The sequence below is a fragment of the Bos mutus genome, chromosome 28 (assembly GCF_027580195.1).
Source record: "Bos mutus isolate GX-2022 chromosome 28, NWIPB_WYAK_1.1, whole genome shotgun sequence".
Taxonomy (NCBI): domain Eukaryota; kingdom Metazoa; phylum Chordata; class Mammalia; order Artiodactyla; family Bovidae; genus Bos; species Bos mutus.
Window position 1 is genome coordinate 23,240,672 of NC_091644.1, and position 18,881 is coordinate 23,259,552.

The 18,881-nt window shown below is 37.9% G+C and overlaps 1 protein-coding gene across 5 annotated transcripts in view; it reads left to right on the forward strand.

Annotated features, from left to right (window-relative positions):
* Nucleotides 1-18,881, forward strand: part of CTNNA3 (catenin alpha 3) — a 1,958,943-nt gene that overhangs the window by 1,749,347 nt on the left and 190,715 nt on the right. For all 5 annotated transcript variants that reach the window (XM_070364862.1, XM_070364864.1, XM_070364866.1 and 2 more), the window contains one exon: nt 1,208-1,300. In XM_070364862.1, coding sequence (XP_070220963.1) covers nt 1,208-1,300 — 93 coding nt within the window. The remainder of the gene's footprint in view (nt 1-1,207; nt 1,301-18,881) is intronic.

Consider the following 18,881-nt stretch of genomic DNA (forward strand, 5'->3'; position numbering starts at 1 on the left):
ACCCTGCTTGTTTAACTTCTATGCAGAGTACATCATGAGAAATGCTGGGCTAGAAGAAGCACAAGTTGGAATCAAGATTGCCGGGAGAAATATCAATAACCTCAGATATGCAGATGACACCACCCTTATGGCAGAAAGTGAAGAGGAACTCAAAAGCCTCTTGATGAAAGTGAAAGAGGAGAGTGAAAAAGTTGGCTTAAAGCTCAACATTCAGAAAATGAAGATCATGGCATCTGGTTCTACCACTTCGTGGGAAATAGATGGGGAAACAGTGTCAGACTTTATTTTTCTGGGCTCCAAAATCACTGCAGATGGTGACTGCAGCCATGAAATTAAAAGACACTTACTCCTTGGAAGGAAAGTTATGACCAACCTAGACAGTATATTCAAAAGCACAGACATTACTTTGCCAACAAAGGTGTGTCTAGTCAAGGTTATGGTTTTTCCTGTGGTCATGTATGGATGTGAGAGTTGGACTGCAAAGAAAGCTGAGCACCAAAGAATTGATGCTTTTGAACTGTGGTGTTGGAGAAGACTCTTGAGAGTCCCTTGGACTGCAAGGAGATCCAACCAGTCCATTCTGAAGGAGATCAGCCCTGGGATTTCTTTGGAAGGAATGATGCTAAAGCTGAAACTCCAGTACTTTGGCCACCTCATGCGAAGAGTTGACTCATTGGAAAAGACTGATGCTGGGAGGGATTGGGGGCAGGAGGAGAAGGGGATGACAGAGGATGAGATGGCTGGATGGCATCACTGACTCGATGGACGTGAGTCTGAGTGAACTCCGGGAGTTGGTGAGGGACAGGGAGGCCTGGCGTGCTGCGATTCATGGGGTCGCAAAGAGTCGGACACGACTGAGCAACTGAACTGAACTGAACTGATGGTTTTGCTAAAGTGACAAGAAAAGGAGCTTCTCTGTCCATGGAACTCTCCAGGCAAGAATACTGGAGTGGATTCCCATTCCCTTCTCCAAGGGATCTTCCTGACCCAGGGGTTGTGCCTGGGTCTCCAGGATTACAGGCAGATTCTTTACCATCTGAGCCATTAGTGAAGGCCTCCTGCTGAGGGCAGTTTCCTGCAAAGAACTGCTTACATAAGTACCAAGGAGAGGAGTTGCTGGGTCATAATGGTAACTCTGTGCTTGATGAGGGACTGCCAGACTACCATTTTGCATTTCCAACAACAGTGTTTTGCTTTCTTTTTATAGACTCCAGAAGAACTAGAGGATGTTTCTGACCTGGAAGAGGATCATGAAGTTCGCAGTCACACCAGCGTTCAGACTGAAGGGAAAACTGACCGGGTAAGTCACTTCCCTGAGGGGAGAGCTGTGTGCTAGGCCCTTTCCTTATCACTCCAGGAAGTGTCTCCCAGGTGGGACCCCTGGATCTAGAACTGCTTCTGTAAAGCCCAGAGATAGGAGTCTCAGGATGCTGGGCAGCATTGTGAGGGCAATAATTTCTTCTGCCTTGAGAGCTCTCAGTGAAGCCATTTCTCATTAGGCAGTGACTCAACCCATGCCAATTGTGGTCGTTATAGTAGCCATGGGAATATCAAAGTGAAATGTATACCTGTTTGTTTAGAGTGAAAAAGAGAATCCATGAAGTTGTAAATATACTCTGAGGTTCTAGGGGAAATTAATCAAATTCTGAGGCAACATGCCTCTATTTTCTCCCTTCTACAATTCTTCCTTCTGCCCACCTCAAAACACACACACACACACACACACACACACGTTAATCAATTTTTGAAATACTCTGAGATGTTCTACTTTGCTTGGGAATTTGTGGAACCTTGATTTCCTAGCCACTGATAACTTGCAACTGCAGAACGGACTACATAGCATGTAGGTCTAAAGCCAGTCAATATAGCATGGTGTCTGAGACTGCCTGGGAATGCATCTGAATCAGGCACTTCCTTGCTGGGTTCCTGGGGAACTCACTTAGCCTTTCTCTACCTCTGCCCTTCAATTTTGTAAAGTGAGGGTACTAATAGTATTCTCTACATAAGGATTGCTGTGGGAATCGACTAAATTAATGAAAAGCATTCTTAACCTAGTGCCTAGCTCATAGTAAGTTCTCAATCATTACTTACTGTTATTGAGAATTTACTAAGTAGCAACAGGGTCATTGTTATCACTATAGCAATTATCATCATTATCATTTTTACTATTATTAAATTAAGTGTCATAAAATTTGGAGATGTATGAAACAGATACATTTAAGAACATCCCATGTTGGGAATTCCCTGGATGTGCATTGGTTAGAACGCTGTTTCCATTGCGAAGACCATGAGTTTGATCCCTGGCCGGGGAACCAAGATCCCACAAGATAGATGTATGTGGTAAGATGTATGTACTTGAAGTTTATATGACTAGTGAAGGAAAATGGCTTAAATCTGTCCTCTACCTGTATCACCTGACCAGAGCTAAGATCATATTTAGATATGTTCTCTCCCAGGCATCTTACATCCCTAATAGCCCCATATTTCTTATAATTACATCTCTATGCTTTGAATATATTCATAAATTCAGTCTTATGATTATTTGAGACTTTGTCTCTGCATTCAATATAGCATTTCCTGAACTTTGTGTCCACTGGACTGAGTATATCTTTTGACATATTTCCTAAGAATCATTAATTTGGAAAGATATCATAAGATTTCGAAGTCAGAATCTGTCAATAAGTATTTGAATACTCATGCCATGCTCATTCCTGGCCACTGAATAAGACAAATGTTTGATTCCTTTTTGTTTGCAGCTGTTACGAAAAGAACAAATGCCTGTTTGGTTCTTGGATTATGCAGACTCTGCTATATCAAACATGTACTAGAACCAATTTCAGACAGTGTTTAGTAATGGAGTGACAATTATTTATTATCATTTTACTTTATGCATTGCACTTCCAGTAGCTTTGGCTCAACATCATCTGTTACTGCTGTCATTGGTGGCAAATGCCACTGGGCATTGTAAGGTCTGTAACCAACAAACAATGATTTACATTCCACACTCAATAGAGTGCAAAATACTAAGAGACCAATAGGGCATGCCTTATGAGATGGCAAAGGAACAGCAGTGGAAATTAGTGGTTATCTTAATTATTAAACATGAGTAGTCACTGGACCAACACCTGGTTCTAACCAATGATCAGGCATCCCAGAGTGACACAGGAGAGTGGGTTTACTATAGGTTTATAGAGCATTCTTTAGAGTTCTTGTTTATTCAGTTCATGCCCTTAGCAAGGATGCAATAGACATCTTTTATTTTAAAAACTCAAATTGGAGAGAGATTAAAATAGACTCCTAAGATAATAAAATTCTTAAACTTGATAATAACATTTTTTGTAAGCCCTAAAAGAATCTTCTTAAATATTTTATTAAATATAAACTAAGGTACATTTTCTTTTTAAACAGAGCTGTGCCAGTTATCATTAACACTTTAGAGAATGTTTCCAAATTGTTGTTTTTGTTCAGTTGTTATGTCGTGTCCAATTCTTTGTGACACTGTGGACTTCAGCACGCCAGGCTTCCCTGTCCTTCACTATCTCCTGGAGTTTGCACAAACTCATGCCAATTGAGTCAGTACTGCCATCCAACCATCTCATCCTCTGTCATCCCCTTCTCCTCCTGCCCTCTATCTTTCCCCATGAAAAGTTTCCAAGTTGGTGTTTTATCTAAGAGAAGCCCTGAAGCCCTGAAGGGTTTTTTCTTTTTTTTTTTTTCCCCTTGATTCTACTAATCAGGGAACTCAGTTCAGTTCAGTCACTGAGTTGTGTCTGACTCTGTGACCCCATGAGCTGCAGCACACCAGGCCTCCCTGTCCATAACCAACTCCTGGAGTCCACCCAAACCCATGACCATTGAGTTGGTGATGCCATCCAACCATCTCATCCTCTGTCGTCCCCTTCCCCTCCTGCCTTCAATCTTTCCCAACATCAGGGTCTTTTCAAGTAAGTCAGCTCTTCGCATCAGGTGGCCAAAGTATTGGGGTTTCAGCTTCAACATCAGTCCTTCCAATGAACACCCAGGGCTGATCTCCTTCAGAATGGACTGGTTGGATCTCCTTGCAGTCCAAGGGACTCTCAAGCATCTTCTCCAACACCACAGTTCAAAAACATCAATTCTTCAGTGCTCAGCTTTCTTTATAGTCCAACTCTCACATCCATACATGACTATTGGAAAAGGATATATGACAAAATCTAAGCAGCATATAAGTTCTGGTAAAACAACATTTATGCATGGAAAAATGCTCTGACCTTATGCATATGAAGTACTTTTAAATCACTGAAGTCTTCAGAAACTGCAAATAGTTTCTTATGAAAAAAAAAAAAAAAAAGGGTGTTCTTGCTTAAAAGTCACTCCTGAACTTAGAGAACTGAGCGAAGGAGAGATGAGAGAGTAACTTATAATTCTCAGTTCGGTTCAGCCGCTCAATCATGTCTGACTCTTTGCGACCCCATGAATCGCAGCACACCAATCCTCTCTGTCCATCACCAACTCCCAGAGCTCACCCAAACTCATATGCATCAAGTCGGCGATGCCATTCAGCCATCTCATCCTCTGTCATCCCCTTCTTCTCCTGCCCCCAATCCTTCCCAGCATTAGGGTGTTTTCCAAAGAGTCAGCTCTTCGCATGAGGTGGCCAAAGTATTGGAGTTTCAGCCTCAGCATCAGTCCTTCCAATGAACACCCAGGACTGACCTCCTTTAGGATGGACTGGTTGGATCTCCTTGCAGTCTAAGGGACTCTCAAGAGTCTTTTCCAATACCACGGTTCAAAAGCATCAATTCTTCGGTGCTCAGCTTTCTTTATAGTCCAACTCTCACATCCAAACATGACCACTGGAAAAACCATAGCCTTGACTAGGCAGACCTTTGTTGTCAAAGTAATGTCTCTGCTTTTTAATATGCTGTCTAGGTTGGTCATAACTTTCCTTCCAAGGAGTAAGTATCTTTTAATTTCATGGCTGCAATCACCATCTGCTGTGATTTTGGAGCCCAGAAAAATAGTCAGCCATTGTTTCCACTGTTTCCCCATCTAATTAGACTCAAAGAATTTCCATAGTTTAAGCAAGTCCTATGGAAATGGAAGCAAGTTCCAGGTCGTCTGGCACTAGCCACACACATTCTAGTACAGCATGCTTGTGAATGTGGGTCAAATTTCAGCATCCCTTAAGATCTCATTGCCCAACTATTGCCACAGTCAGTGTTAAGGTGTTGATATTATAATTCCTCTAACAGAAGATGACTCATGGAACTTAACACCATAAGGCTTAGTATCAGATCTATTTAAGCCTTACACATTTTCAAATGTCCTAATACTACAGTTTTCCATCAATAACAAAATCAGATGGTTGGTTATTATTTGGAAACTACATAGTGATGCTTAGAACCTGAAAATCTCCCGAGTGAATTACTTTGTGTTGATGACATGGATTCTACTTAAGTAGAATCACACCATGGATGACCTTTCTGGGTGACACTCTGAGGTCTCCAAGGATAGAATCCAGAAACAGAGGCAGTTATTCCTCCTTCAGCCTCTTATCCCTTGGCTTCTTTGATATTTCAATGAAGGGAGCATTCTAATTTCTAGAAAGTTTCCCTAGGTTATTGTCTGCAATATAGGCAGCAGTAACCATGGATACTCAGGAAATTGCAAGTGGCAGGAGGGTGGTAGCTAAAAATATATTCCTCAAGTCTACCTAAGGGACAACTGTGGGTTTAGAAAGACTCAGTAAAATGAGTTGAAAGAGTTTTGTGAATAGAATGGTTGAGCAAGTGGCTTGCATTTTTTGGCCCTGCTATAGACTGCAAGGAGATCCAACCAGTCCATTCTGAAGGAGGTCAGCCATGGGATTTCTTTGGAAGAAATGATGCTAAAGCTGAAACTCCAGTACTTTGGCCACCTCATGCAAAGAGTTGACTCATTGGAAAAGACTCTGATGCTGGGAGGGATTGGGGGCAGGAGGAGAAGGGGATGACAGAGGATGAGATGGCTGGATGGCATCACTGACTCGATGGACGTGAGTCTGAGTGAACTCCGGGAGTTGGTGAGGGACAGGGAGGCCTGGTGTGCTGTGATTCATGGGGTCGCAAAGAGTCGGACATGACTGAGCGACTGCTCTGATCTGATCTGATAGAAATATAACGTAGACATTAAATGTGTGGACTTTGGTTGGATACACACAAACTTTGGTTCAAAATGGAGTTCTACCAATTTGCATCCATGCGTCCCTGGGAAAGTTAGTTTATATTTCTAACTTTCAGTTTCCTCATCTGTAAAATTGTGATAATAATAATATCTATTATTACTAATAGATTAAGTGGAAGAAATGAGTAAAGGGAGTCAAAAATGCTCAGAATGAAGAAAATAGTAGTATCTATTTTATAAATCTTTTTGAAGATGAGATATATGAAAAATAAATTCATTTCTCATGCAAAGGAAATACTCAATAAATTTTTATTTTTACAACAGTGAATGTCAGTATGTGCATAGACTTGTGTGCGCTAATGTTACACTTCATTTCCTTTTGACTATTTCAAAGAGCTTTGTAAATACAGATCTCTCAGTCTTTCAATATAAGATTACTTTGGTCATCTGGTTTTGTGGGGATCAACATTTAGCAATCGATTACCAAAATTTTTTCTGAGTTTTTTCTTTTTCTTCCCCCTCCTCAGGAAAGGAACTTTTCAGAAAGTGCTTTAAGTGGTTAAAAGGGAGATGATATTAACGTGATTATTAATGATGCTAACACTTTTATGTACATTTTTATTCATGTAAATAATGTGGATCTGAAATAATGGTCAGAAAAAGCAACTTTTGATAGTAAGAACAAAACACTTTACCCCATAATTGCCAATTTCTTATTTCCTTCAATGATTGTGGAATGCCTGGCTCCTCATTGGGAGCTTTTCTTTTTTGTGGAATTGTGGTAGCTTGGTGATCTATTAGTTTCTGTCTTTCTCCAGAGTCCTCAGTTACCTTCACTAAAATATATAGGGCTTAATTTCCTAATTTTATGGTACATACTCATAAAAAAGAAAAAAAAAAAACAGTCATCCTGGTATTTTATAGGGTGTATGTTGGTGATTGTTTTGCAAGTAGTCATTTGAAATCACCTACTCTTTCTCTGCCTCTGTTCACAAAGGACAGATGTTCTAGTGTCTTCCCTCTGCCAAAACAGCTGGAAAGCCAGTAAGATCTAAAGACAAAAAAATGTGTCCTGCCTTACACAATTTAAACTGTGATTATTTCTTATAGATAAGGAGTGTGAAAGGGAACTTATTTAACATTGCTGACTAAGGCTAGGTTTTTATTGGAAGGTATTTGAAGTTGTGGTTTCTAATTGCTGAAATCCAACTGAATAAATATAGCATTAAAATAAACAATTAAAATTTTATAATTTCAACTATAGATATTTATTTCAATATGATAAAGTTATACTTTTTTAAAGATACATTATTCATCATATTTATAGATGATCCAAAATGAAAGAAATTGTAATTTTTTGTCAGTTTGATGACTCATATTTGTGCTATCTTTAATATTATACCCACTGAAGAATATATAGTTTGTAAACCTACCCTGCCTTAAAGAATACCATTGAGACCATTAAATTTATATATGCTTTATAAATAGAAGTAAATTAGGACAGAAATAAGAACAGTTGCCTAGGTTACTGGAACACCCGCAAAGCGTCAACAGCAGCAAATGAATCGGAGCATATCAAATCTTAAAATACTGGAGATGATTCTCGGTATTAAAAAGTGCCTCAAACTTCATGTTGGTGATAGGTAGAACATGCTCATTGTTGCTTTTTAACATGCAGTCTGCTGAATATCTTCCACCATGAGAAAGAAATATCACCATGAATGAGTGGTGTATTTTAAAAATTGGAAACATTTTAATAGTCCTATTATCAGAATACACTCTCCACAATTCAAATTTATACTGAATTACCATGCAGAATATGAAGAAGATATGACCTCATTACCTTGTTAATAGAGTTTGGTTTAGGTTGCTATGAAAAGCACAGGTCTGGTAAGCCTGAATGAAATGACATTACTCAGCAGCACTACACTATTGCACGTTATCATCATTTGTTTTTACAATTTCTATTCTGTATTTGGTGATGACTCTGCTTTCTTACCCTTCTGAGTGAGCATTCTCAGTGCTTCACTGTTTTTTCTTCCTCTGTCTATTCATATGCTTGAGGGTTCACTACAGTTCTGATGTAAGCTCTGGAGTCCTCAAGTTTTTTCCACTTTTTTTGGATATGCTCATTCAGTCCCAAGACTTCAGATGTCATATAGAGTGGCCAACTCCCGTCTCCTGAACTCCGGCTGCATATATTAGCAGGCCTGTAGGCTTCCTTGCCTCATGTAGCTCACAGGTACCTGTGAAATTCAATGTTTCCAAGCCTGAATGCATCATTTTATCCACAAATCTAAACTGACTCCCATATTCTTACGATGCTGCTGTACATTCATGTACAAGTCTGAACCTGTGAATTATTATTTTTACTCCTTCTTACAGCTAATCATACAATATGTTCTGATTTTATTATCTTTTCAATATTTTCTGAACTAATCAATTTTTTCACCACCTCCACTATACCACTTTCAAAGAAAATGTGCACTGGACAAGGTTATAAAGGACAGAGGAAGACTTTACTCAAGACTCTTACAATAGGAGAGAGAGAGACCTGAACTTAGGCTGAGTTCAAGCTTGCTGAAACAAGGAGGTGAATTTCAGAGATGAGGCGAGGGGAATTGGAGGCCATCTATGTTTGCTAACTGGCTTTACCCAAAAGAAAAGTGAACTTTCCCTATTTTCATGACAAGAGGTAATGTACTTTTATAATGTGCAGCAAGGTGCCCTCTAAAGTTAGGCTCCTCCCCTTCCACGGAGACTGGAAGTTAAGGCTCCCTCTTCCTTGATGATTACATTTCAGAGGGATGGCTCCTAGGTCCCTGAGAAAGACAGTCCTGGGTTGTAAAACTGGCAAGAAGCATGGAAAATACTTACATCTCAAAGATACAAAGAAATTATTGTCAGTTTTATGAAGTGCATGGTCTAAGAAAGGGGAGGTCAGGGGCTGAGAGTCTGGAAGAAGGCTGTGTAAAGCCCAGTCAAGGTATGCTGTGTGTGCAGTGCTTAGTCGCTCAATCGTGTCCGACTCTGCGACCCCACGGACTGTAGCCCACCAGGCTCCTCTGAAAGGTCCACAGGGACTTTTTAGGCATTCCAAGAATACTGGAATGGGTTTCCATGCCCTCCTCCAGGGGATCTTCCCAACCCAGGGATCTAACCTGTGTCTCCTGAATTGCAGGCAAATTCTTTACAGTCTGAGAGGCCTGTTAAGCTGAGGGGAGTGTTAAGGTTGTTTTGGTCAGCACCTTAATTCAGACACTGGCATCTCTTGCTTGATTACCTATAGCAGACTCTGAAATTGTCTCTTGTCTCTAGCTTTGTAAACTTTCATTCCCTCACTTGAACTCATATGTTTCTAAAGTGCAAATCTCTCATCTGTCACCATGCATTAAACCCTGTCACCATGCATGTAGGTCTCAGTGTCTCCCCATCCAACCCCTCAATGTCCTATGTACCTACAAGAGCTTCAGGATCTACTCTCTGCTCCTCTTTAGCCTCATATTTCACCACTTTCCCTCCACATGTGACCTTTTGTATGGAAATCATTCTTCCTAGAAGGCAGAGGCTCTCCGCATACAGTTCTCTTTGAGGAACACAGTTATTTCCCCCACTTCCACAGTTATGTCCTCCCTTTCATCAATAAATACCTGCTCATCATTAGGATTTCAAAATGGCTTAGACTTCTGAAACACAAGTCCAAGTATAATTTTCCCCAACATCCATCTGTAATATATAGAGAGTCCCACATCATGATATTCATTTTTGTCCATATAATTTCCTGTATGGTGGCTTTTTTTCCCCCTCCATTCATTAAATCTAACTAAACCTCATTAGTGCAAAGAGCACATTTTTGTCTCATTTAATGTTATATTTATAGAGCCTCGCACACTTCCTGGTACAAATCTAGATAAAGATTTAGATATAGATGATGGAGAAAGGTAAGTATTACCTTCCTTCTGTAAGACATCTTGCCTCAAAGGACACTAGGTCCTCAATATATTAAGCCTAGTTGATTACATAAATTTCTTTCCTGATCTTTCTGCCTTCCAACAGTCATACTTACTTAAGATTGATAAATCTTACTATAAATTGTTAGGTCACTACTCTGAAATATTCTGTGGCTCCCTGCTACCCAGTACCTGCTAGTATAAATATTAATTGCTCTGCTTCTTGCCAAAGTTCTTCACAATGCCTCCTTATTCCTGGTCCTCTAGGCATACAAATCCAAAGACTCTCTTTATTTCCTGAAATAACTCCTGTGTTCCTGGTAGTTAGGAGTATCCTTAAGACTATGCTTTTTCCCCATGTCCAAATTGTCTACCTTTTGTCCTCTGTCAAATGCAAAAGTTCTTTAAGATGAGCTCAATTCCTTTTATTTAAAAGAGGTTTTCTTTATTCTTAGACACTGTTGATTTAATGATGCAAAAACTTCTGTTGAGCAGCAGTCTAAAGGGCACTGTATTCCTTTTTAATTTTTACATGCTAGGGCTACCAGGATCTATCTTTCTCTATCCACAGTGAGGTATTGTACTTGAAAGTGTCAACTTTGTTTCATACAACTTCTTTGCCCAAATTGAAATTCAGTGTCATTCCTCTGACTTTACAAGTCATTGTGTAGAAATTTAGGCAGAGAAAATTAAAGTTCAAAGCATTGTTATTATTTTACCTAAAAAAATTGTATATTGGAGTTATTTCCATAAATAGTTCTTAAAATGTCAATGCAGGAAAGATAGTTGCCAAATATATTAATATATTCTTACTTATCAGACAATGGAACTATATTAAAATATACACATTTCACCTTACCTTGACTTTTGAGAAGTTCTCAATTAAAATTAATGCTTAGTAACTAATCTTTAATGCCTGGAATATTTGTCTCTTGTTTCTAATTGATGGTCTTATTCAACAGAGTGTGTTCTACTCATCAATGCCTTCAGGGCAGAGGAAAAAGCAAGTAGAAAAGCCTTCAGGAAGGAAAGCTCTTGGAAGCAAGTATTAAGGGAGTGAAGGGGGTCTAAGACTAAAAATGAGGCCTGATATTGTAGGGCATGTAAGTCATTGTAAGACAGCTTTTATCTTGAATAAGGTGGGAAGCTGTTGGATAACTTTGAGTCAGAATGACATATGGCTTATTTTAAAGGAGTCATTCTGAATATTGTTTTGAACACTCTGAGTAGTGTTCAATAGAAAGCAGGAAATTAGAAAAGTACTGCTAGTTTCCAAGTAAGAAATGAGGCTAAGACTGATTTTAAAACTAGAGAGATTAAAAGTTGTCGATTGAGTATATATAGTGATGGGTGAATCAATGAATTCACTGAAAATTAGTTGCTGAGTATCAGAGACAGAGAAGGGAGTCAAGTACAACTCAAGGTTTTTGCCTTGAGAACTGGGAATGTGTACTTATCATTTATAGTGTTATGAGGGAGATGAAATTGAGCAGATTACAGATGGTGGAAGATGAGAAATTAATTTTGGATATGTCTAGTCTAGTCAAGGATATGGTTTTTCCAGTGGTCATGTATGGATGTGAGAGTTGGACTGCAAAGAAACCTGAGTGCCGAAGAATTGATGCTTTTGAACTGTGGTGTTGGACAAGACTCTTGAGTCTCCATCCTAAAGGAGATCAGTCCTGGGTGTTTATTGGAAGGACTGATGTTGAAGCTGAAACTCCAATACTTTGGCCACCTGATGCAAAGGGCTGACTCATTGGAAAACACCCTGATGCTGGGAAAGATTGAGGGCAGGAGGAGAAGGGGATGACAGAGGATGAGATGGTTGGATGGCATCACCGACTCAATGGACATGGGTCTGGGTGGACTCTGGGAGTTGGTGATGGACAGGGAGGCCTGGCGTGCTGCGGTGCATGGGGTCGCAAAGAGTCGGACATGACTGAGCGACTGAATTGAACTGAAGGCGATGGCACCTCACTCCAGTACTCTTGCCTGGAAAATCCCATGGGTGGAGGAGCCTGGTAGGCTGCAGTCCATGGGGTCACTAAGAGTCAGACACAACTGAACGACTTCATTTTCACTTTTTCACTTTCATGCCTTGGAGAAGGAAATGGCAACCCATGCCAGTGTTCTTGCCTGGAGAATCCCTGGGGCAGGATATCCTGGTGGGCTGATGTCTGTGGGGTCACACAGAGTCGGATATGACTGAAGTGACTTAGCAGCAGCAGCAGCAGAGTCTAGAAATTCTATAAGACAAACAACTGAGGATGTCAAATAGGCAGATTTGAAATTTACAAACTAGACTGGAATTCATTTCACATGCATAGCTTTATATTACAGTTTTACAACCTTCTCAACTTACAGTGAAGTTTTATATATTACAGGGTGACCATTTTTTGCCTCAAAAAAAAAAAAAATGATAGCGTTGTCTAGTTCCCTTCTGTGTTTAGACTTCATCTCTCGCAAATCTTCTCTTTTCTGATACAGTTGTTTTTCTGAATATTACCTTTTTGGATGACTTCTACTGACCACCTTTGTTAAAACTGTAGCCCTATCCCACTCCCATATAAACCTCTTTTCCTCTCTGTTTCTCTCCATAATAATTCCTTTCACTGTCTGACATACTACATCTTTATTTGATTTGTTTGTCAACTATACAGTAAATTCAATGAAGGCAGTGATTTTAATCTTTTTTTCTCCCAGTGATATATCCCTCAAATGTAAGTATTGGACACATAATATATATACTATAAATATTTATTGAATGAATAAATGGATGAATTTTATTGACCAAAAGTGTGTTTTGGGAAAAAATATATGCAGAAAATTGGAGAGGAGAGGCATCATTATGGATAAAACATTCATATCCAGTCAATAAATAGTTTGTCTACAAAATAAATACCATAATTCTTATTTTTCAAAATTAATGTTTTAATAGATAATTACCCAAGCAGTAGTTATTTGCAAAAATTTTCTGAGGTTGAAGTGTTTAAGTGATTCTTTGTCTTCTCTTCTGGAGTTGAGAGGTGTTTGTGATGGACATTTGATTACAAATTGTTGCCCTTTATCTCATTCTTTTCATTGTTGCATTGTTGTCATTGAAAAAGTCCTATTTCTTTTACTGTTGAAAATTTAACATACATAAATTAAATACTTCTGAATTTTTAGTCTCTGGTAAAATATGAAATATGTGCTTATAACTTCTTTCCCTATTAAAAGCAATGTGTTTAAATGTGTTTCCCCATTTAAAACAATGGTCAAGGTAGTAAAAGATCTAAAAAGCAAATCTGACTTTTTAAAAATTACCTTTGCACATTAAAGAACCACAATCTAAATCTTGGGTTTTTATATGCATATTTTTAATCAGCAAGTGATTATTAACTTTTCTTTATTTTTTTAAAAGCATAAATATATGGCTTGGTTAAAATCCCACATAAATACGAATGGATATAGGACACAAATAATCCCCCAGTGTAGAGTCATCAGCTCTATAAAACTCGTACTTGTGAGAAACAAGGCTTTTTAAAATGTCATCCCCAGATACTTCTCCACCTTTCTGATTCTAATACAATTTAAAGAAAGAGAACACACTTTCTAGAGTCAGACACCCAAGTTTGAATCCTGGTTCCATAACTTATAACTGTTGATATTCAGCAAGTTACATAACTCACCTATGTCTGTTTGCTTATTTTTAAATGGACCTACTTACATCTGAGGGTTACTGTGAAGCATTTGAGTTAATATTTATACAAAGCAGTAAATGGTTAAGTGGCCAAATTTGTTACCATCATCATGATCAGTCATCATTACCAATACTGCTATCATCATCATCATCATCATTTGTTGAATGGGTTCACATTCATAACACCTTTGCTAATTCTGCAGGTTAACAATATTCACTTTACTGATTAGTCCTCTTCACCTTTTCCAGAACTACTTGTGGAGAAAACTAGCTTGATCAGCTAAGCTAAATAAGGTCCCTCTTATATCCCTTTGAATGGTATCCTTTCATGGATTTGTTGTTAATTTATGGATAGGTAGCCATTGAATCAGGGTAGGTGACCTACCCTGGCCTAGTTTCAAGCTTTAGATGAAAATAAAATAAAGTCTATGTTGGTTCTTTGGGTGGAAAATTATTTAGGAAGAAATCAGGCTCTAAATGGATATTGGGTGCATTGATGCTAAGATAGGCACACAAAATACAATACCACAAAAAATCAATGCCAGACTGTTGCCAAGGAAGGTAAGAGTCATCTGCATCCAAGAAATGTTCACAAAGCACTTGCCTGTATGATTCATGGACCTGGTCACTTGGAACTTTCACTATAAGACATAGCAATTGAAATGTATACAGGGTCTATATAGTCAGCAGAATCGAGTGAAGACATCACCACCTGGCAAACAAAATACTCACCTTCCACACTAATGACTACAAGTGTGTTATCCAAGTATGGAATTTGAATGGGTTCTAGAAGTCTATGACTTGAGAAAACAGCTTTCTGTCTAGGCTAGGTAGACACAGTGAGATACTCAAAATTTTCCTCTTCAGTCCAAGAGATTGTCATGTAAAGTGTAAATCATGTATTTCCAAAGCAACAATTTGGAAGTTTTTGATCTCTCTGCTCTCCAGCTACTATTAGCCCACCTGTGAATTTTAAAGTGACAGAGCTACTTTAGTCTTCTCTCCTAGTTCTTATGTTTAACTAAAGATAAGAGGTCCAAATCCTTCTACAAGCAAAATCCTGGGTACAGAGAAGAGTAAAGAACCTAGGCAGAAACAAAGTGCTTTATAGTTTCAATTAGCTTGAAGGTTAAGATTTTAAAAGAAAGGAAAGCCTTCTAAAATTAGCAGCAAAGCATATTTACCTTTCTAATAGTCCTTTTTAAAATTGTGGATGACATTGATCTTTACTGGCATTCTGATGGAACTTTGAAGTTTTACACATTACTAACACTGAATTTAATAAAGACAATTTAAACAATTCCCCCAATTTCCTATTATATTAAAATTACATGCCTATCCTCTTTCATAGCTATGTGTTTTTGAGTAAGCATGTCATTTATTGTCTCTAAATTAAGAAAAATTATATACTTGAAATTAGATAACTGTAACTTTCAGGAGATCAAGATCATAGAATTTGCACTTGAAGTATACTTTGAGAGAAGTTGGAATTAACAGTCTTCCATGGAGGATCCAATATGACAGGAAAATATCCTTCCAGTTTTAAAAAATGTCCAATTTTTTTAATCAAATTATGCTTTTATCTGTAAAACTCATGAGTATACTCTAGATAAATATCAGCTGCTTATTCTGATGATGATGATAGCAATAAAAACAAAACTTATTAAATTAACCTATTAAATACTTATTAAATTAACACATTAAATTAATGCTTAATATATAGCAGGCACTTTGTTAAATTTTCTCCACAACTGCCTTTGAAGTAGATATTACTATCTCCACCTCAAAACCAGAACACAGAGAGTTTGTGCCAGTACCTGGTATTATGTAGTATGAAGTAACATAGCTGAGACTGACCCCAGACAGAGAATAAAACCTGCCAGACTGTTGGTGTACGGCCAGGTGTATGGCAGGTTCTTGCCATACACCTGACAAGAAGTGCTAGATTTATGGGAAACCACGACTGATACACCAGTTGCAAGTTTGGCCTAAAATCTCATTCAAAGTGGAAGGAATCTACATTTTGAAATCAAGCTGCATAGAAGCAGAGCCAGGGCTGTTATTACACCTGCTGCCCACATTCATTTGCTTGCAACTTTATAGTCATGAATGCAGCATTAAACTAGTGTAGTTCTGTGAAAAGATGAAGTTAGAAACTACTGTTACTGAAATTTCCTTAAAATTATATAAAATGATGTGATAGAGAAAAGGGATTTTATTTGCAAAGAATAGTTTCAGAAAATATGCAGAAACTTGGTTCCATTTGCTTTCATTTTTATGAGTTACTAAGAGGTAAACAAAAGAGCTCTGGCTTTGGAATCACTTTTGCTATGGTGGATCTTGGTTTCTTTTGTTAGTGACTGTATGACTCTGAGTTAATTTATTTCTCTGAGATTCGGATTCCTGATACTTCAATTCAGATAATATCTATCTTGAAGTATTATAATAAGAAAGAATGTTTGTAAAAGACCCAGTGCTATGATAGAATGAGTATGTGCCTAACACAGGATCAGTTTTATTAATATACAGTGTTTATGAAATGCAGAGATACCTAATCAAAAGGGACTCATATATTTGTGAAGTGACATGAAAGTTGCTCAGTCGTATCCGACTGTTTGCGACCCTATGGACTATACAGTCTATGGAAATATCCAGGCCAGAATACTGGAGTGGGTAGCCTTTCCCTTCTCCATGGGATCTTCTCAACTCAGGGATCGAACCCAGGTCTCCCACATTGCAGGTGGATTCTTTTCCAGCTGAGCCACAAGGGAAGGCCAAGAATACTGGAGTGGGTAGTCTATCCCTTCTCCAGTGGATCATCCCAGTCCAGGAATCGAACTGGGGTCTCCTGAATTGCAGGCAGATTCTTTACTAACTGAGTTATGAGTACAGTGGATTAAAAACAACCCTCAAGTCAAGGTGAACCATAGCAGGTTAATAAAACAACAGTTTGAATTTTCAGGGAAGAAATAGAGAAATAGGCATAAGGAATGGGAATAAATGGATGGCGGGAAGTAACAAAGAAGGGAAGCCAGGGAAGAGGAAAGGAAGGAAGGAGAGAAGGAATTATCTTGGGGTATGGAAAGCACTCTATTTACCAACACTGACAGTGTGCAATGTACTGCAGAATATGACTAACACAATCTGTACAAGATAAAAGGAAAGTAAACATTTATTTTTGTGACCTTGGGTGATAAAGGACTTTCCAACTATGATACTAGATAAGCAAAAAAAAAAAAAAAAAGACAAAGGAAAAAGCAGGTACACTTTACACCTTAAAACACAATGTAGAGTAAAATAAACCAGAACAAAAAACAATGAAGTCTGAAAAACAAAAGAAAAACATGAATTTTGTGAGATGATAGCAATTTATATAAGAAAGTGTTTTATGTAAATAGATTCTAACCAATTAATAAGAAAAATGTCTCTTCCTTCCCCATCCCTCACCCTCCAAAACAGAAAATTGGGCAGAGGTCCTGAACAGGATATTCATAAAGCATTCATACATGTTTAGAATAAGCATCCAAACAGTTGTTCTGTCCCATCAAAAAATGCAGAAACACTAACGAAAACAAACATGAAATACGGTCTCTTTGTCATATTTGCAGAAATAAAAAAAAAGAAAAATTGTTGATATCCATTATCAGATAGGTGACTTAGAAAGTATACACTTAATTAGCTATTAATGATGGTAAACTTTCTGGAGGGAATTTGGAAATATTATATTGAAAAATTTTATAAAATTGCTTTTTCTCTGTCTTCTAAAATTTTTATTCCAGTTACATTTAGATAAATGTGGAAAGAAATCTGGGCTTCCCAGGTAGTATTAGTGGTAAAGAACCCACCTGCCCATGCAAGAGACAGATGCAGGTTATATCCCTGAGTCCGGAAGATCCCCTGGAATAGGAAATGGCAACCCTCTCCAGTATTCTTACCTGGAGAATCCCATGGACAGTGGAGCCTGCCAGGCTACAGTCTATAGGGTTGCAAAGAGTCACATATGATTCAAACAACTTAGCATACATGCAGAAAGATATCTATCACAACCTACTAAATACATATATATACATACAGATTTACAGTCAGTTCAGTCACTCAGTTGTGTTCAAATCTTTGCGACCCCATGAACTGCAGCATGCCAGGCTTCCCTGTCCATCACCAATTCCTGGAGCTTACTCAAACTCATATCCATAGAGTTGATGATTCCATCCAACCATCTCATCCTCTGTCATCCCTTCTCCTCCTGTCTTCAGTCTTTCCCAGCATCAGGGTCTTTTCCAATGAGTCAGTTCTTCACATCAGGTAGCCAAAGTATTGGAGTTTCAGCTTCAACATCAGTCCTTCCAATGAATATTCAGGACTGATTTCCTTTAAGATGGATAATGGTTGCAAACTTATAAATAGATGATATTAAATGTACATGATGGATAAGAGATTGAAAATTGTAATGAAGTTACATTTTAGAGATATTTAAGTAGTTTATATAAAAATGTTAAAAATAAATAACAGGAAAGTATATATAGTAAGATTCCATTTTGTAATGTAACTTTCAGAAATAATCACATATATATGTAGTATTCAAGTGTAGCCACTGAAATCTCACTTTCAAAATCTTTGGTATATGAAACTTATATCTTATGAATACACAAGTACTATGCATGACAGTACACAGACAAAAAGGTCCACCATACTGCTTATGTATTTTTCATAATTTTATATATCCATATAATGTCCAAGTAAACCTAAAACTATTAATACCAATAGTTTTATTAACTAGAGAAAATCATGGTTATAAATTAATTCTATTTTTCCAGTCTTTAAGTGGTTGCATTAATAAAAAGTATATGCTCTTTTATTGAACACTTAAGGAAGCATGTTATTAAAACCTAGTGTGAGAGATTTCTATTTTCTATCCTTTGATGTAGAGTGTTGATTCTGTATTCAAACTGGTAAAACAGCATTTTACCTTTCATTAAAAAAAAAAAAATAGCACCACCTTCTAACTGGCTCTAATGTGTTGATGTTCAAATACCAGCTAATAAGCAACTGGAATCTGTCAAAGTGATAGAACTGCAGTTTAGTGATCAATGTTTCAGCCTGGT